The sequence below is a fragment of the Hyperoodon ampullatus genome (assembly GCF_949752795.1).
Source record: "Hyperoodon ampullatus genome assembly, chromosome: 14".
NCBI lineage: Eukaryota > Metazoa > Chordata > Mammalia > Artiodactyla > Ziphiidae > Hyperoodon > Hyperoodon ampullatus.
The window spans coordinates 42,818,807-42,839,152 of NC_136927.1; the positions used below are offsets into that span (position 1 = coordinate 42,818,807).

At 50.1% G+C, this 20,346-nt stretch overlaps 1 protein-coding gene across 5 annotated transcripts in view; it reads right to left on the reverse strand.

Moving 5' to 3' along the window:
* GSG1L (GSG1 like) overlaps positions 1–20,346 on the reverse strand; it is a gene marked incomplete at its 5' end in the record, with an annotated part of 223,959 nt that overhangs the window by 74,912 nt on the left and 128,701 nt on the right. For 4 of the 5 annotated variants that reach the window (XM_079718648.1, XM_079718650.1, XM_079718647.1 and 1 more), the window contains one exon: positions 5,257–5,409. The exons of the other annotated variant lie outside the window; for it this stretch is intronic. In XM_079718648.1, coding sequence (XP_079574774.1) covers positions 5,257–5,409 — 153 coding nt within the window. The remainder of the gene's footprint in view (positions 1–5,256; positions 5,410–20,346) is intronic. 5 annotated transcript variants of the gene reach the window in all.

The following is a 20,346-nucleotide window of genomic DNA, read 5'->3' on the forward strand; positions in this document are numbered from 1 at the left end:
TTTCCACTAGCCCTGTATTTTTGGGTCACAAAAGCATCAAAACATCCTCAAGTCCCATCATACTCCATTCAATTGCCTTTCAAGTTTAAGATATTCTGTATTTTTAAAAAAGAAAATTAAAAATTTCAAATCATACATTATGTATATAAGGTTAAGAAATTGAATACGAGATTAAGAGTGGTGTACTGTGCAGTGAAATACATGCGTTATGACGAAGCCAAATATGCCAAGATTACATAAAAGATAAGGTTCTATTTTCCCAGATTCAAAGAGCTACCTCATCCTTGGTCATGTTTTGTTTTATCGCAAAATTTCCTTTTCTCGATACTTAACAAAACAGACTCTGGCTGACTTCTCCATGAGGTCTGATTTTTTCCTGGAAACAGACGTGCTCTTCTTCATTCCAGTGCAGTTTTTACTAAAAGCCCACCTGTGTTAGCCTGACCGTCCAGGAGTTCTCCAAATGACTTTCTTTTCTTCCTAAGTAGATCAGCCTCATTTTTCAGAGAAACTGGGGAAGAACAGACATCTTCCAGCCTGCTTTCACATCCCCTCCAAGATACAAGACCCTGGCTGCTGGGGGAAGAGACAGCGACACAGGGAACCCCATCTTCTCCAGCACCTCTGCTAAAGTCACAGGACTGGGTGGGCGGGGGGACACTGGCAGCTGGAGCCACACCCCCATCTGGAATTAGTCTTGCTGAGGCCTGAGAGATGGAGAAAAGCCGTGGCCCAGTGCAGGGCCACATTGTGACTTTCAAGGGCCCCAGGCACTTCTGACTTCATGGGCCCGTTCCTCCATAAAAGAAATATTAAAAATTACATTTTATGATGGCAGTGGTATAAAAAATACCAGTCCAGCCTAGATTCATTCTTATGCCTTCATTATTATTCTATTTTTTTCTTCTGATTTTAAAAGCAGTCAAAATTAAAGCCCTTTGTGGGTCCCGAGAAGCACTGGGAGCTCTAGGCTCTGGACCAGCAGACCAACAACCTGTACAACCACCCTCCTGCCAGAACTGGGAACATAGCTCTGTTGGCCCTGCCCCACCACCCCTTCTCCCTTGGCTGTAGAGTCCAAATCCCTCACCCCAGCCTCACTGTGACAGGGCTGGTCCCTGGGGCCCTGATCTGCCCTTCAGTTTATTCAGGGACAACTAGGAATAATAATAATAATAACAGCGGTGACAACCTGAAGTCCTGGGGGCCAGGCCCTGCTCAAAGCACTCTGTGTGGCAGGCTCTGGGCTCAACCACTGGCTAGCTACGTGACTGCCGGCAAGTCAGTTTTCCCATCTGTGGAATGGACGTAATGTTCCTCCCACAAGGACACTGAGGAATAAAGATATTAACACATGCAGCAGGCTCAGCCCAGTGCTGGTGCAGCATGGCATCTCAGTCCGTGTTGGCAATTACGATTAATCCTAACCCACTGGCTCATTATAATAATTAATTATAATAATTGGCTCCCGTAGGGGCTGCCCTGCCTCTGCTTTCTCCTCTACCCTAGAAGGCGTTGACCTTGGGCTGAGGACCCCTCGGTGTGAGCTGGTCCGGCAGCATCACAGCCCTGGCAGCATCAGAGCCCAACCCTCTCCCCACATGGACTCAGTGGATGGGCTCTCCCCCACCCTGCTTGCCCACTCCTTCCCCTCCCACAGCAACAAACCAGAAGCCCACCCACCTCCTCCAAGCTTCTCACCCTCCCCAAACACCCTCCCCCCCAACTCCCCCCCCACCAGCTGCCTTGTTCTCAAGGGGCTCCTGAAAGGCCAGCTTCCTGGTTCCTCCAGGCCAGGCAAGTCGGGGGCTTGGCTCTCTCCTGGTCTCATGTTTCTCCCGGGTTTATTTTCTCCCAGGCATGAATACAGAATCCTTTCTCTCCACCACTTGCTTATCACATCATCTGGCTGCTACATCCTTCCAGTTACTGTTTTCTGAGGACTTAAAAGTCTTCTCCCTCCCTGCCCGCCTGGTCACTCCTGCAGTACATACTGAGAAAAGAGCAGAGCTTTGAAGCCAGCAGGAGCCGGGTTTAATCCCAGCTCCAAAACTGACCAGCTGTGTGACCTTGGGCAAGTCAGTTAACCTCCCTGAGCCGTGCATCGTGTATCTGCCTGAAATTACGGAGATGATCTTATTTTCTTTAGCAGTGGGACTCCCCGCTAGAAGGAAACTGGGGTTTTTTGAGGGGTGAAAACTTTGATAAGCCCTTTGAGGTAGGGGGAAGAGCCCCCTATCCGCTTCCCCACGAGAGAGGCTTGAAGAACCAGAGGCAGCTGCCTTGGGCTGGCCACCAGCTTTTTTTTTGTGTGTGTGTGTGTGTGTGTGGTATGCGGGCTTCTCACTGCTGTGGCCTCTCCTGTTGCGGAGCACAGGCTCCGGATGCGCAGGCTCAGCGGCCATGGCGCACGGACCCAGCCGCTCCGCGGCATGTGGGATCCTCCCAAACCGGGGCACGAACCCGTGTCCCCTGCATCGGCAGGCGGACTCTCAACCACTGCGCCACCAGGGAAGCCCCAGCTTTTGTTTTGTCACAGGAGTAAGCAGATTGAGGGGAGGGCTGGATGCTTGGGATAATGGAGGGGATTCTTTGATGCTTGGTAGAGAGAAAGAAAAGGAGAGATGAAACCACTGACAAGGAAAGGAGCCTGGACACCCCGCAGCACCTCACACCCAACCTGTTCAAAAGGGACCCATCGTCTCCTCCAGTTGCTCTTTCCCCACCTTCCCCAACTTGATGGTACCATCCCATCCTGGCCAAATGCCAGCCCAGATCAGGGGTCTGGCCATCTGGACCTAGGGGCCCCTCCCCAGAATAATGTTTTCAGCTCCATAAAATAAAATAAAAGGATTGTAGAAGAAACCAGTTACACTGAAATGCAATTAGCAAAATATTCAAATAAATGTGTTGCATAGTAATATATGTGCTTCTTCATTAGCATGTTAGATAAGATTCAGCGGAAGCTCTCAGAAGTATTGCCCTTTTGAAGGAGTGAATTTTAAGATATGTGCATATGAAAAACGTGGTTCCTATTGGTGACTATGTCACAGGTGCCACCCACGACTGTGATGCGTTGCCTCCGTTCATATTTGAAAGATATTCTAAATGTCAGTTACAAGTTAGAGAAATAAAGATGTAACTTCTCCCCCATCCAGGTTCATGGACTCTCTGAATTCTGTGGACTCCACACTAGGAACCTTTGACCTAGAGCCTCGGTTTTTCCAACCCACTCATTCCTGCCCACCTCTCCTAGTCAGTCTGCAGGCACTGTGCCTGCATCTCCTATCCCCACAGCCACTGCATGGGGTTGGGCCTCACCCTTTCTCACCTCCTGGCCGGCCTCCTCACCTCCATTCTGGCTCCACTCCTCCCGTGCTGCACCCTGAACCCTCGTCCCCAAATGCAAACCTGACCGTTATCACCCTTTGCTCTGGATTCTTCGATGGCTCCCTATTGCCTGCATGATAAAACCTACAGACCATGGCAAAGCACCAAGACCCCTACCCGGCTCTCCAGCCTCATCTCTCAACACTCCTACTCGCCTGCCTTTTCACGTTCCCATTATTTTGAACTACGTGAAGTTTCTAGAATATGCCACCTCACTAAGCTTTTTCCTGTGCTGTTCCTTCCACCCAAAATGCCCTCCCCGAGTTGTCCATCAAGGCAAACTCTTAAAGTTTTTTTCCAAGTCTCAGCTCAAATGATTGCTTCCTCAGGTCCCACCCCACCCATTGGCACCCCCTGGGCAAACGTAGGTGCCCCCTTGCAGGACTCACCACACCCAGTTCATGAAGGTCAACTGGCCATGTTACAAGGGTTTGATGAGTCTGTGTCGCTACAAGATGGCAAACTTCAGGAGGCCAGGACTGAGTCATTTTTTCTTTGACTCCCCCAAACCTAGTACGGACCCCAGAGCCCAGGAGGCCTTCAGTGAGTGTTGGTTAAGTAAATGAATACAATATGGGAAAAAAAACTGATTTCAGGCATAATGAACACACGTAATAACAGCAAACAAAGAATAACCCATCTCTCGATCTGGAATAGCCGAAAACAGGGTCACGGGGGAAGGGGAGAGCGGCCAACATCGACACTGTGCTGTGAGGATCACTCTGTTTTTCTTTTCTTCCCTTTACTATTCTGGTTAGATTTCCCACATCCTGGGAATGACAATGCGCATGTTTTGATCTATGCAGCATGCTATAATTTCTTGAATTCCGCTTTCTATTCTTTGAGAGATCCTTCTGTTATATACACATACCTCAATTAGGGGGCGATTATTTCCCTTACCAAAAGGCTCATCGTTTCGGTTTCATTAGAGAGTTCTTCCAGCTCATGAAGAATAAGATTAGATTTATAGAAATTCAGTTTACATTTGGCTTTTTAGGAACAGATGTCGTACACAGCCAAGCCACTGCTCCGTCAGGCTTCCTGAAGTTATGGTTTACTGGCTCCTTTGACTGCCTTCTGGCAAACTCCTGGCTTAACCCCTTATAAGCCGGGTCTGCTGACGCTATTCGGGGCACCTGGCCACCTAATCCAATGACCTTTGCTTGGAGCCTTCTGTCTCCACCTCCCTGAGTCATGCTGCCGCCGCTGACCATCCAATTTTTCCTAAAACCCTCAAAGTCCTTGGCCTTTGTCCACAGTCTCTGCTCACCCCACCCTCACCATTGAGATTCCAGATGTGTTTGTTCGTCAAGCTTCCTGCTGGCCATCTCCCCATGGAGGTCTCAAGGGCAAATAAGATAAAGCAGATGAGTGATGTGCCCACCACACCCGGCAGGCTCCCCTTCCATATCCCTGTGAAAGACGCCACCGTCCGCCCATTTTCACGACCACCTCCCTTTCCCTCGTGCCACAAATCCAATCCACCACTCGCCATGGGGCGTTCATCTCCTGAATACATCTCCAGCAAACCCATCTCTCTCTCCCACGTATGTTAAGCTCCATGAAGCACTGGAACTGTCTGTTTCCATTCATTACTATAACCCCATACTTATTAAACACATGACCTGGCACACGAGACACTCAGTAAACACATGCTGAATCAGAGAATAGGGGAGCAGACAAATCCTACTTTACAAACTGTAACGCTGAGGTTCAGAGAAGAGAAGTGATTGGCCCATGGTCACCTAGGGGGACCAATCAGGACTTAGCCCGAGGGTGGCTCCAGCTCCCGCATTCCCCTCTGCTCTGGGCACAGGGTTGGTTCCGGTGTGTTCTTGCCCCACTACCCGAGGCCCTCTGCCTTACCTGAGAGCACCGTGAAGACGGCCGCAAAGGCATTGAGCTTGAGCCCGTCGATGACATTGCTGGAGTGGAAGAGCTCGAGACACATGAGGCTGAAACCAACCACCAGCAGGAGGATGTAGAGCACCTCGGAGACGACCGACAGCCACAGGACCCCTGCACGGAGGAGGGAGGGAGGTCGTGAGACGGGGGCGCACAGGGCGGACTCTCCCTGGGCTCGTTCCACCCCACGCCCTTGGGTTGGGGGATCAAGTCGGTTTAGAGAAGACCTCGGTTCCAGGGTGGGTCCTGATTAGGTAAGGCGATCCTGGCCAGCCATCCTCCTCACCAGGACTGGCTCAGGAACCCCAGCCTAAGTCAGTCGGAGCGTGGCACTCTCAGGATGACAGTTACTGGTCCAGGGAGGCATGTGACCAGTAAGCGGGTCCATTCAGACTGGAGGGAGGAACTTCCATCCTGTGGCTGGATGGGAGGCTCTCTTTCTCTTCTCATCTGTTACATGACTGCCACTGGGAGCCATCTCATGGCCCAGAGAGCACCTGCCTTAGAATGAAGCTGACACTGGTTGCTGAGCAGAGCAATGGAAAGATGACCTCACTGGGCCACGCAACCACCAGCCCCGAGGGCTTCCCTGTGGCTAAGCTGGCCAGTATGATGTTCTCTGTTACCTGCAGCTATAAGCATCCCAACTCTTACACACATCATGCTTGCCCTCAAGGTACACCTACATTTTATTTACCCTGTTCCCTACTCCACTTTTTTCTAGAAACCACCACTGCTATTCCCACAGCTTCAACCAACCTTGTGATTCTCTTGGGAGCTGCCATCTTCTGCTGTGGTCCCACCCCACTGGGCACAGCTAATTGATCCAATGTGATCACGTGACCTAGAATTGGCCAGTCAAGGCCCTTCTCTAGGAATCTGTGCTTGGAACCCACTGACGTAGACAGGAAGAGAGGCCCAGATGGGAGCCCAGGCACTCTGCCAGTATGAGCGACTGGTTCCAGCTGTTCCTGAAGGCCAGCTGCACCCCATCTTGCCAGTGTTTTGGCTACCCAAACCTTCTTTTTATTCCCTAAGATAGCACAGCTCCCTCTTCCCCCAAATTGGTCCAAATTGGGTTACCATCATTTGCCACCTAATTTAGGGGGCATCTTCTATTTCTCCCATCCTACATTATTCTTCCTTCTTCCTACATACTTTTTATTTGAAGAACCCCTTTCCTCTCTCAGTCTGTGCAGTTTAGTTGCATCAGATTCACACCCTGGCTCCATGACTCGTATCTGGCCAATCAGAACTCCGTGTCCTTCTGACTCTAGTCATTGGTTCAGGAATGAACCTCTCTATGCCTCAGTTTCTTAACCTATAAAATGGGAATAATAATAACTCCTATCTCATAGCATTGTGGTGCTGCGAGGATTCACACAGCAACGTAATGAGCTTGTGCTTAGCATATAGTAAGAGCTCAGTTCACGTGCATCATTACCATTGTTGGACGGGAGGAACACGGTGGGGACTGAAAATGGAGCCAAGGGGTCCTTGAGTGAGGTCAAGGCTAGAGACAGTCAAGAGGGAGACATGACACTGTGGGAGCAGACACGATTTCTGAGAAAAAGGGTGGCGAGTAAGAGATGGAGCACATCATGTGACTTACCTTCCAAGCCACACTAACCATAGGTGTTTTTTTTTTTGCGGTATGCGGGCCTCTCACTGTTGTGGCCTCTCCCGTTGCGGATCACAGGCTCCGGACGCGCAGGCTCAGCGGCCATGGCTCACGGGCCTAGCCGCTCCACGGCATGTGGGATCTTCCTGGACCGGGGCACGAACCCGTGTCCCCTGCATCGGCAGGTGGACTCTCAACCACTGCACCACCAGGGAAGCCCTAACCATAGGTTTTGAGAAGGGACTATGGATGGACCAGGCCTGGCCAGCCAGAGATGGACACATGACCCAAATCAGTTCAGTGAGTCAGGCACAGGACTTTTGCTGAAACTATTGGGAAAGAAAATTCCTTTTTTCCACTGGGTTTGAGGCTGGGAAGATGGAAGGATGGAAGTGACTGCATCAAGTAGCAAGGGCCTCCCTGAGGGCAGAGCCAAGGCCAAGGAAGGTGGCACCAAGAGATGGAGGAAGACCGTGTCCTGTGACATTGAGCCCCCAGATCCAGCCATGCCTAAAGCTGCCAGTCATTTGTTCTTTCAATCCCATGAACCAAGAGATCCTTGTCTTTGCCTGAGCTGGTTTGGGGTAGAACTTCTGTCTCTTACAACCGACAGTCCGGATCTTCAGTTTTTCTTTTCTCGGAAGCCGTCCTTCCCTACCGCTCTGCCTTTGCACAAGTGGTTCTTTCCACCTTAATGCGCTAGGGACACCCGATATACACCATTCAGTGAAGGAAGCAAACAAACAGCAACATCTGAGCCCCTATCTATTCTCTGATGAAGGATCCAGATTCTCAAACACCCACTATCATTCCTAATGCAACGGGGCTTTCAGAGCTTTGAAGAAGTTTTTTCTTTTCTTTTTCTTTTTTTGCTACAAAAATATCGCATCTCCTGGGCAATCCCTTGGATTTCTGTAAGAGAATAATGTGCTCTTGGCAGCCTGGATGTTGTTAAAACATCCCCTGGCACCGTACACTCGCAGCCTCTCAGGCCCTTTGCTGGCCCGAGGCCCACCGGGCAGCGAGGAGGAAGGCAGGAGGTGCAGGGTGAGCTGGGCCATGCAGGGGTGCGGCTGCCCTCCGGGAGGCCTGCTCTCCCTCCCAGCAGCTTTCACCTCCAGCTGCTGTTGCCCTGCTTGTGGGTGGAGCCTCACTCCCCCGCAGTGCCCCCGCTCCCCCAGGGGATGCTCTCATCCTGCGCAAGTGGGCCCCTGGCCAAGCCTCCACCCCACCCACCACCCCTCATAGCAGGGCCCAGCTCTGCTCTTTCAGATGGGATGGGCGTGGGGGACTGAGATGCTCCAGGAGTTAAGTTAACCATGGAGAAACAGGCAGTGGAATCTCAGCTGCATGGCTGGGGTTATGCTTCTTTTTTCTGCCAGATTTATTTCCCTGTCTAGCCACTGGGCTCAGAGCACCTGTCTGCAAGTTACAGCTCACCTAAGCCAAGGAAATTAATAACTATAGTAAGAAGCGGAATTGTTGCTGAGGTTATGCTAATAGCAGCAACAATGTCACAGTAAGGGCCAAGGGATATTAGGTGTTTACCACGTGCCAAGTCATACTGGACAATGTTAATGTTCCACCCAATGTCCTTGCACCTCTTTTTAGCATTTCTGTCTTTGGAGGATTGTCTTTGGGAAACTGGACTACATCTTGCCCATATTCATTCAGAAAGTGCCTGGAAACTTACATTTTCCTCTGTTCTGTCGTCAACCAGTGGCCGACTGGGGTAGTCCTGCCCCATGGCTCCGGTGGAGACCACCCTGGGTGGTGACCCACACTGCAAAGCTCCCTCAGGGCCAAAACTGAAGCTGCCCTCTCTGGGCCCTGGTCTGACATCACCCCCTCACTTGCCTTCCTCCCTTCCCCGTTCTGCTCCCCTCAATTCCCTTACCGTTCTCCTCTGGGGCATTTCCTTTATAAATGACTTGCACATGGATCCTCAGCCCAGAGTCTGTTTCTAGGGACTCTGGCCTCAAACACCAGCATTCACATGCATGATCTCCCCCAATCTTCCTGACAACTTTGCAAGGCAGCAATGCAGCACCCATATTACAGATGAGCAAACTGAGGTTCAGGGGGATTAAACCACTGGTCTACACAGCTGAATAGTGAGTGATATAGTCAATCTGGGTTCAAACTCAGGCCTCTCTGACTCCAGAAACCATCATGGGTAGGGAGGTTGTAACCTATCAGGATAGAATGGCCACTCTGAAGTCATATCGGGGGAGTTGGGTACCCTGGCGATGGCTCTCATCTACATGCACTCCAGCATCCCAAAGAATTCCTGCATCGGAATTCTTGAAAGAAGATGGCCACGGAGTGAGATTATGGTGGGGGAGGGGGTTCTCAGTGATCCTGAGCCCAGCTGGCCACCAGGTGTGGTGGCGAAGGAGGTCGCAGGGAAGAGCAGATGGGTCTTGAGGATGCTGGTGACTCAGGCTGGGACCTAGGACCTGGGACCCTTTGCTGCAATGCTCGTACCTGGACAAAGTCTCTTCGAGCAACGAAACACAAAGAAACTATAAAGGACTAAAAATAATTGCGCGCATTGGCAGTTGGGGCAAATTATGATTATGGACAACAAGATACGAAAAGACAAAAACCCCAACTGCTGGGGCTTCCCTGGTGGTGCAGTGGTTGAGAGTCCACCTGCCGATGCAGGGGACACGGGTTCGTGCCCCGGTCCGGGAAGATCCCACATGCCGCGGAGTAGCTGGGCCCGTGAGCCATGGCCGCTGAGCCTGCGCGTCCGGAGCCTGTGATCCGCAACGGGAGAGGCCGCAACAGTGAGAGGCCCGCGTACCGCAAAAAAAAAAAAAAAAAAAAACAAAAACCCAACTGCCACTTCTGAAGAGCCAGGAGCAAAAGCACAGTACTGCGCATGCCCCTGCACACAGCACCACCAAAGGGGTGGGCAAACCACCTAAGCCATGCCTCTGGCCCGACCCCTGGACCCGCCCCTACCCTCACCCCATATAAGGAACCAGCTCACCCCTACCCCCACCCCACCCCCACTCCGGGAGCCAGCGAGCAAGGGAAACTAACTGTTGCTTGTTTTTGCTCTCTCTTGCTGCAGCAGGGGCCCGGGTAAAGCCTTGCCTGAATTTCTTGTCTGGCCTCTTATCAATTTCTACTGATTAAGGAGGCCAAGAACCCTGGTTGGTAACACTGGGAACCGGGCTGGAAAAGATGGGTTTGACCCATGCTGCAGAGGCAGGTGCAGTCCTAAAGGGCTTAGCAAGGGAAAGACATGCAGGGAGGCTTGCTCTGGAAGGGGGCTGGCTGGAAGACCCGGTGGAGGTTTGGGCCGCGCTACATGAAGAGATGGTGGTGGCCTGGGCCGTGGCAATAATGGCGGGGGGTGAGGACAAGTGGGGAGCTTGATAACTCCAGAGGGGTGGGCTCAGTGGACTGCTGACCCATGAATGCGATGGCAAAGGAGACGGAGGAGTCCAGAGTGGGGCCATGTTTCCAGCACAGGCATCTGAGCAGACAGTCATCGTTCCTCAGTGAGAATGGGATGATGCTAAGGCAGGAAGGTGGTGAGGCCACTCCTACATGTGCAGAGTCTGCAGCAGCTGCAGGACCTCCAGTGGGGAGGTGCAGGAGGCAGCTGGAGCTCAGACAGGGATGTGGGGACATTGGCAAGACATGGGCACTCACTAAATGTTTGCTGTGATTGTTAAAGAGATGGATGCCCCCAAAAAGCATTTAGAGCAAAAGAGAAAAGGGTAAGAAGTAGAATCCACAGGAACATTAATACTCAAGGGGAGGGGTGGGGAGGGGCTGCGAAGGTGTAGTGACACTGTGGGTGTCCCACCCATCCCTGCCGACAGCACTTCAATGCACCTGCCACCTGCCAGCACCTCTCTGCCCCAGGGGTTGCCCTGGTCACCAGAGCCTAGTCCCCACCTGCTGGGAGACTGACACCACCCTGCCCTCCACCTCAGCAGCAGCCCTCAACCAATGCCTAATGTTAGCTGATGAATAAGTACAAATTATACCTGTGTTTCCCACTGTAATAGGGAAGAACAAATCTGACTCCATATTGGATTAGTTTCTTTTCCTTTAACCTTTATACTCTATTGCTTTTGCTACAAGTTAAGAATATCGCCTATAGCCTGAAATATACAGGATGGCCCATTCTCAAGGTTCTGACCTTTATAGGTGTAACACTTTTCCATTCATATAGAGATAAAAAGTTGCAGAACAGAGAAGAGCATTTGTCTTGTTGGAGGTTTACAGGAACATCGTGACCTGACCTAGCTGGGCAGTTGCAAGAACAAAGGATTCCGGCACCAAGAAGTTTACATCAACAAACCACATCCCCTCCCCTTTCAGTATAAAAGAAGCTTGAATTCTAGCTTGGGGAAGATGGTTCTTTGGGACACGAGTCCACCATCTTCTCAGTCTGCTGGCTTTTGGAATAAAGTCGCTATTCCTTGCCCCAGCAACTCTATTGTCCTGCCATGCATGAGCAGTACAAGCTTGGACTCAATAACACCACCACCAGGGGAGAGATGGTGTTAAGTGTGAAGAACCACAACATTAAATTGTCTGCATCAAAGAGTGAAAACGCTATTCGCTTTTCCATTATTTTTAAAATTCTTATCAGCCCAATCAAAAGAGTCTCCACTTGGCGATAATATGTCCTTAACACTTTCCTAACACTTGTTAATTGTTTGAAACAACGAGAGGGCTCAGATCTTCAGCAGTTCCTAAGCAGACTTGAAGAACATTTTGACAGTTGCCTTCTGTGCTGGGGACTCTCCATCACCCCCATCCTCTCCCTCCCCTCCCAGGCCACAGCTCTCCACCCCTCTCTGCCCTACTCTGGGCCCCAGGGGACTGACTCCTTAGAAGGGCATCCCCAGGCTCCTGGTCCTCTGACTCAGCAATGGGGGACACCAGTTGGAAGTCGGCACATGGGAGGAGAGAGGTCAGCGTGCTTCTGCCCTGTTCCCTCTCTGTCTCTGTCTACTTCTCTGGCATCAGCTTCATCCTCTTGCCCATGACTACAGCTCCATTGTCACGGCTACTATTCTTACAGACCCCAGAACACTGTTCTTGCCCTTTTCTCCTTCCTGTCCAAGGCTGGTAACAGCTCCCCTCTGTCATCAGCCCTTGGGGGCCTCAAATTCTCTTAACCCTTTCCATGCCTCTGTTAGGAGTTCTTTCATCCAAGTGCCTTCATTTGAACCTTTTGGGAGATTCTGTTTCCCACAGACAGCCTCCTTGGCACATCATTTTTTATGGCAAGGGATCCAATTAGAGGAGTGATCTTAGCCAGTGGTCCCAGAGTAGGCCCCGAATAGCAGCAGCAGCAGCACTTGGGAACTTGTGATGCAAATTCTTGGGCCTTACTGAATCCAGGAACTCTGAGAGTAGAACCCATCTGTGTCTTTTTTTTTTAAAAATAAATTTATTTACTTATTTATTTTTGGCTGCTTTGGGTCTTTGTTGCTGTGCGTGGGCTTTCTCTAGTTGCAGTGCACGGGCTTCTCATTGTGGTGGCTTCTCTTGTTGCAGAGCACAGGCTCTAGGCACGCAGGCTTCAGTAGTTGTGGCACATGGGCCCAGTAGTTGTGGCTCGTGAGCTCTAGAGCACAGGCTCAGTAGTTGTGGCGCACAGGCTTAGCTGCTCTGCAGCATGTGGGATCTTCCCGGATCAGGGCTCGAACCCGCGTCCCCTGCATTGGCAGGCAGTTTCTTAACCACTGCACCACCAGGGAAATCCCCCATCTGTGGCTTAGTGGGCCCTCCAGGTGATGCTGACGCACATTCAAATATGAGCATCACTGATCTGAAGTCCTCTTTCAAATGTATGTAGAAAAAAGAGAGTCGACTTGTGTGGGGGAGGGGATTGAGTCAATAAATACTAGACCTTAGGTGTTGGCGTCTGGCCAAGGGAGAGAAGGTATAATGGGAACAATGAAACAATTAGGGAATCATCGTAGTGTCTGGTCTAAAATCAATGCCCACTATTAGCGTTATGGAACGCACCCACGTGTGAATAAAGGAAGCTGGGAAGGACAGTGGGCTGACAGCCTCTGGGCAGGACCAGCGGGGAGCCTTGGTGACACCCGGAAAGGCTCAATAATCACAGAGATGATTGTTTCAAATCTCTGAAACTTGCTGCTAATGGCTCAATCTGCAGCTGAGAACTGGTGACCTCCTGGGACAGAAGAAATGAAATGATTTCTCATCAGGTGCGGGGCCTGTGGGGTGACAGCTAATCCTGTTAGCTGCACTTTTTGCCTTTTTAAAAAACATCTTCATGATGCCAGCTCTGACCCTCCACTGATGCAATTGATGGGTTTGCAAGAACCATTTCCCTTTTGCCCAGGAATCCCTCCCTTGCTAAGACACTTTCCAGGGCCAGCTCATTGGCTGAGGGGAAAGTCACAGGTGGGAACCATCTTGGATGTGTGACATTGGCCGGGGGCCTTAACCTTTTGCCCTCTGTTTCCTCAATTGAAAAATGGGCGTGATAGACTTGTGAGCGTTAAATGAGACAATATCTTTAAGTCACACAAGCCTCATACTTGGAAAGTATTCAAGAGAGCTAAGTATTACTATTACTTCCTAATTAGTATAATTATTAGCAATTACAATAATTACAAGAGGCAGTGAGGCATAGGAGGCAGTGAGGCATAGGGGTGAAGAGCCAGACGTGGGCCAGGCCACCTAGATTGACACTAGCTCTGCCAGTTACTAGCTGGGAGACTGAGCAAGTGGTATCACACACTGTCCCTGTTTTCTCGCTTATAAATTGGGGATAGATCTAGTACCCACTTATGGACTGTTGTGAGGATAAAGCAAGTTAATTGATGAGTGAAGTGCTAAGGGCAGTGCCTGGCACATAGCAAGTGTTAAGTAAGTGTCAGTTACTGTTACTATTATTGTTATCATCATCATCATCATCATCATCATCATCATCATCATCATCATCGTTGTTATTCCCATGGGACGTAGCCAAGGAGTAGGCAGCCTGGAACAATTGCATCTCAGCCACTGGACAAATAACATTCTTATGGCGGCGGTGGGGGGGTGGTGGCGGTGCACAGGGGGATTGTGGTAAAATCATATGAAATCCCAAGATGCAATGGCATTTTAAGAGAAAACATTTTTCCTCCCCAAATCCATCAGTTTCATATGTCAAATCAATAAGTCGTGGTGCAGGGGCCGCTGGCTGTGGGCTCGGTGACACGCCCCCTGAAACCCAGCATGTTAAATCATGTAAATGGCATGGGCCAGGACCTCTGAGGCTGGAAACAGCTCCATGATAGCTGCTGTTTGCGAAATGTCAATACTGGAAGCTCAGAGGCAGAGATGCACAGGGGATGGGAGGAGAAAGCCAGAGGCCTCGAAGAACCATGGGGAGGGACTTTGGGGGTCACCGAGCCCCCAGCCCTCCATCTGCAGATGAGAAGTTAGCCCAGAGAGGAGTTAGGATGTGCCCCTGTCACAAAGCACGTTGGGGGCAGATTGGGGTAGGGGTGGATTTGCCACCTCCCCGGCTGCTCGATGTTGCATGATTGGGGTGACTCTTATCACAGGCACTGGGACTGAGATTTTAGGGGAAAGGGGCTGCCTTGAAGATGGTGGCTGCACCGCACGTCTGTAGCCCTGAGTTCCAGCCCTGATGCCGTGGGACCTCTGGAAGGCCCCCCGTGTCTCCAGGGGCCTCAGTTTCCCTCCCGGTAAAACAAGTGGATTCTCAAACAAGCTGCCAACAGGCCGAAGCCAGTCCGCAAAATTGTCTTGTTTGGCCCACACAGTATTTTAAAAATATCTGAATTCATTATCAACATTTAAAAATAGGAGACCACATAAAAATCCAGATTTCTGGATTTGTTTGCAAAATGGGTGGATGCAGCAATATAAAGACCCGCATCCCCATATGATGATGACTGTGAGGCTGAGCTGGGGCGGCCCCCCTCAAACAGGGCAGCCCAGACCCCAGCCAGCACCCTTCACCCCTTCATGGTTCCTTCCTAGCACTCGTGAGCATTTGGGTTTACAGCCCCCCATACAATGCTGTCTAAGGTCATTTCTATCCCTGACACTCCGCAGCGATGCAACATTTTGAGACCCTGTATGGTCCTCCCTGATATTTACATGTGGGAGTGAAATACACAGCAAAGTCTCAGTTATCCAACTTCCTCAGGGATAGGGGGTTCTAGCAAATACCATGCTACCCCACACATGAGGGTACCAATTTTCAAAGAGTCAGATTCAGAGGAAAGGCATTCAGCTCTAAAAATATGCCCAGATTGATTTAACTGAGCCAAGAGCCTGGGTCTGAACGCTATTTCCAAGAGTCATCTTGTCCACCCCAGCCCTACATCCTGTCCATGAAGGCCTGAGAGGGCCGGTGAGTAGCCCGAGGTCACGACACTGGGAATCTTCCTTTCATGAGTCAGATGGAACCTTTTAGGCTTTGACTGGAGGTCATGGTGGAGACCCTAGGTGGCTGCTCTCATGGATGTGCAAAAAACGTTGGGTAACAGAGCGCCTGGGAATGGAATGCCATTCAAACGCCCATCAGCGCGTTGCTCTGGAAACACAGGGCCTGCGCGGGGCTGTTTTCTGTGTCAGTCGCCGTCTTTTCCAGAACTGTCCTTTTCTAGAGCCTCTCTACTCAAAGCAGACCTACTGACTCAAGGTCTACATTTTAACCAGATCCCCAGCTGACCCGAACACACGTTCAAGTGTGAGCAGCACTGCTCTAGAGGATGAAGTTCATATGTTTTAATGTGGGACCCGCATCCTTGACAAGCAGGTGCTAAGTAGCCCTGCCCACCTCAGCACTGGCTGCTTGCTGAACGTTCCATGCCCTCCTGTGCCTCCAGCATGGCCCTGGCCCTTGGAGTGTTGTCCTCCTCTGGGGTCAGCTGAATAACGGCAAAGATATCCACGCCCTAATCTCCAAAACCTATGAGTATGTCACCTTATACGGCAGAAGGGACTTTGCAGACGTGATTATGATCTTGAGATGGGGACATTATCCTGGATTAATTGGATGGGCCCAATGTAATCACAAGAGTCCTTATAAGAGGGAAGCAAGAGGGTCTGAGTCAAGAACAGGAGATGTGACAATAGAAGCAGAGGTTGGAGTGATATGGGGCCACGAGCCAAGGAATGCAGGCAGCCTCTAGAAACTGGAAAACGCAAGGAAACAGGTTCTCCCCTGGAGCCTCCAGAAAGGGATGACAACACTTTGATTTTAGCCCCATAAGGCTCATTTCAGAATTCTGATCCCCAGAACTTTAAGATAATAAATCCAGGGACTTCTCTGGTGGTCAGGTGGTTAAGACTTCGTCTTCCAATGCAGGGGGTGCAGGTTCAATCCCTGGTCGAGGAGCTAAGATCCCACATGCCTCACGGCCAAAAAAACAAAACATAAAACAGAAGCAATATTGTGGCAAATTCAATAATGACTTTAAAAATGGTCCACATCAAAAATAAATAAATAAAAATAAAAAAGAATAAATTGATGTTATTTTAAGCCATTAAAGTTTGTGCTAACTTGTTACGATAGCAATAAGAAACTAATACATCTTCTTTCTTTGTTCAAGATCACCTCTTCCAGGAAGCCTCTCCTGACTACCCTAGCCCCCACTGCGGCCCCCAGACAGACCTCAGCAAACAAGAAAGCTTCTCCATCACTTCCAGGTAGGTGCCTCGCTGAGATGGAGAGAGCCTGGACTTGGGGTCAAGCAGGTCTGGATTTGACCTTGGACCCTTACCTAACTTCTCTGAGCCTCAGCCTCTTTGGCTATAAAATGGAGTCGACACCACCAATCTCACACATTTTCTGGGCAAGTTAAATGAGATTGTGGCTGAAAACCTGCCCCCACCCCCCAATAGTCCAGTTCCTGGCACATGGTAGGTCCTCAGTAAATGTTGTGTATCAAGCTGACAGGCTGGGCCCAGAGAAATGAGTCGTTCTCCTCCTCTGAGCTCACAATTAATAAACGAGTTTATCACTGGAATGGATTTTGACAATGTTTTATGGCCCCCAGAGTTCCACAAGGTTCCAGTCCCTGTCAAGTTAGAAATGACTCTGGCAGACATGCCCTTTAGAAATGCCTCTGTTGGGACCCTGGGACAATCACTGAGCATTTGAGATGTGTCTTGGTGACCTTGGCCTTCAGCATCAGGCTACAATGATTTTTCTCTCTCTTTAGAATCCAGAAGCTGGTCTTGAAAATAATCTCTGGCCCACACAAGCTGGGGCCTGGGGAGGAGGCTGGGAGGGGGAGCGTGGTGGGAAGAACTTAGAAGTCTGAGGTTGAGTACTGGCCACTACACCCCACCTGGACCTCCCATCACTTTAGCAAGTCCTCTCATCGCTCTGGGCCTCCTCCCCCTTCCGCATCTCTAAAATGGGGTTGCTATGTAGGCAAAGGAAGTAGGATGGGGTAGGTCAGAAGTTGCAAACTGGCCTGAAGACAAGTTTTTGAGATTTTTTTGCTGTGTTTCCTGGGTTGGTGTTTTGTTTTGGTTTGGTTCCTTCTCTTTCTTTGTCTCTCTGTCTTTCTGTCTCTGTCTCTCTGTCTCTGTCGTTCTTTCTTTCTCTCTTGTTATATGTGGTATTTTTAAAATTTTGAATTAGAAAAATGAATTAGAAAAATGGGAAAATCACATGAAAATCTAGATTCTTTTGGAAATCTGGTTGACCAGGGCCACCTTCCTACAGGAAGATAATGGCTGGAGCCCGGTGGTGGCCGCTCCCTGCAGGCAGTTTCTCTCTAGTTTGCCAGAGTCCTCACCCTTCCCTATAATTTACTGCCCTGGAGGCTGAGGGCTACAGCCCAGGGAATCACCCCAGAGTGCAGGCAGGTTCTTTTACAATGAGAGCTGGGATAAAGCCGTTGGGGGGGTGGGGAATGCCAGGCGGTGTGCAGCCAGGGGACAGAGATGGGCAGGGCTCGGGGAGGAGGTCTGCAGGGGATGCTGGGGAAGGCGCTGCATCAGAAGGGCCTCCCAGACACCAGCTGGCTCCTACTCCAGCTGCCACCTGCTGCCAGGTGGGAGGAGTACCCTGGAGAACACAGCTGTGAACATAGAATTGGGCTGGTCACTGCAGAGTCGGGGAAAGAAGGAAATGATTATCTGCTGTGAGATGGTAGTGTGCCCAGTGGTTAAGGGCATGGCCTGGGGAGCCAGACCACCTACAGGCAAATCTCATCTCTGCTAATGACTTGCTGTGTGGCCTTGGGCAAGTTACTTCACCTCTCTGAGCGGTTTCCTCCTCCACCTCAGAGGGTGGTTTAAGAATTAAATGAGACATGTAAAGAGGCATAATCCAGGCTCAGCTCATGATAGGCCTCAATATCTGTCAGCTATCCCCATTTAACAGATGAGAACATTGAGACTTGGAAAGAAGAAGAAAAAATTCATCTGTCTCAAGCCTGACAGAGCCAGGCCGAGTGGGTAGTGGGGAGGTACTGTCAACCGGGTGATCTGGATTCAACATTTGCCCAGGATGTCAAGAAGAAGCACAGTTTAGCCTTCTGCCTTTGGCCTCCCTGTGGTCCCCTTGCTAAATCAAGGGCATTCTGACTTGCCCTCCCCAATCCTCCCCACACCTCTAGAGTGTCCCTCTTCCCTTAAACTCACCTGAAAAACCATAGTCTCTGCACCAAACAAATTTCCCAAACCCAGACTCTGCAGAGGGCACTGTGGGGAATGCAGAGGGGAACAGACTTGGATCCAGCCCTCTGGGAACCCCAAATTTAACCTTAGGGCTGAGATTCACCCAATAAGGACAACCACGTTATATATCACCTAAGGAGGGCAAAGCACCATGCTGGGGCCTTGGCAAAGAGAAGCTCATTTCAACCCACAAGAACCCTATGACTTGGGTGCTATTATTTTCTCTGAGTTATAGATGAGAGGAAACTGGGCACAGAGAGGTTAACTACCGAGCCCAGGAACATAGCTAATAAGTGGCAGAACTGGGATTCAAAGGCCAGCCAGCCCAGGTCCCCCTGCATGCCAAGCCCAGCTGGCCTCAAGGTCTGGTGAGCCAGTGGAAAACAGGGCACTTCCTGATAACCTCTGGGTGGCCTCCCTGGTCCCTTCCAACAAGCATTCAAAACAGCTGATACAGGCTCCATCTGACAAATGAGGACACTGAGGCACAGAGAAGGAGAGTGATTTGCCCAAGGTCCCACGGCACTGGCAAGGGGAGGAGTCATGAGTGGTGCCCAGCTCTGTCTGAGCCCCCTTCCAGCTCTCTGCAGGGGCTCTTCCCCTCTTCTGGGCCATGGACCCCTATGGCATCTGATGAAGCCTAACATTTTTCTCTGAAAAATGTTTTTAAATAAAACAAACATACAGGATTGCAAAGGAAACCAATTATATTGAGATGGAGTTATCAAGACATTTTAAAAAATCAAATGTATAATATTAACCTATGTGCTTTTTTACTAATGCACAAAATAACAAGATCTAGTGCAAGTCTAATAACTTCGGTAACTTTCAAGGAGCAAGGAAGAAAGTGATATTTTCAAGACCTCTGCAAACGCTGTAATGTGTTATGAAAACTGTGATTCCAACTGGCGACAAAGTCCCAGGTGGGGCTAGGACTCCACATATCATGGAAAGAAATGCTTAGCTGCCAGTTAGAAGCTAGTGAGAGTAAAGATGTAATATTTTGCCACCCAAGTTCTGGGATCCCCTGAATTCTGACCACTGACCCCTTGGGAATTTCCAGGTTAAACATTTCTGCCTGAAGCAGTTGTTCTCAAATATGTAAGTGCTTGCTAAAATGCAATTCCCAGGCTGGCCCTAGGGAAGCTGATGCTGCAGAGACGAGGAAGAGGCTGGGCTCTGCACTGTGAAAAGCACCCCAGGTCATTCTGATGCATGGGCCATATTTTGAGAAAGAGGCGTCTTTCAAAAGCGCAAATACCATGAAGTCTCTCCTTTGTTGCAACCTTCTGGAGATTTCCCACTGCACTTGGAATAAACTCCAACTTCCTGCCCGGCTTTCAAGCCCCGCCCCCAGATTGTCAAGCCTCTGCCTACCCTTTGACACCTCCTCACCCACCGTGCTCCAGCCACCTCAGGGCCTTTGCACTTGCTGTGACCTCTTGTCCAGAATGCTCATCCCCCAGTGCTACTTGGTTGACTGCTTCCCAGATCAGACGCCACAGACCACTCCATCTAAATGAGCCACACACCCAACACACACAGTCACTTTCTGCCCTTCACCCTGTTTTATTTTTCATTATTTGAAATGGCATCTTCTCTTGGCTAACATGTGTGGTCTGTTCTCCATTCACAGTGAAAGTTCCACGCGGGCAGGGATTTTGTCAGACCGTCCAGTGCTGTCTCCTAGAACAGTATCTGGCACTGGCCCAGGAGACACTAAGTAAAAAGTTGTTAAATAAATAATTAAGAAAGGACAC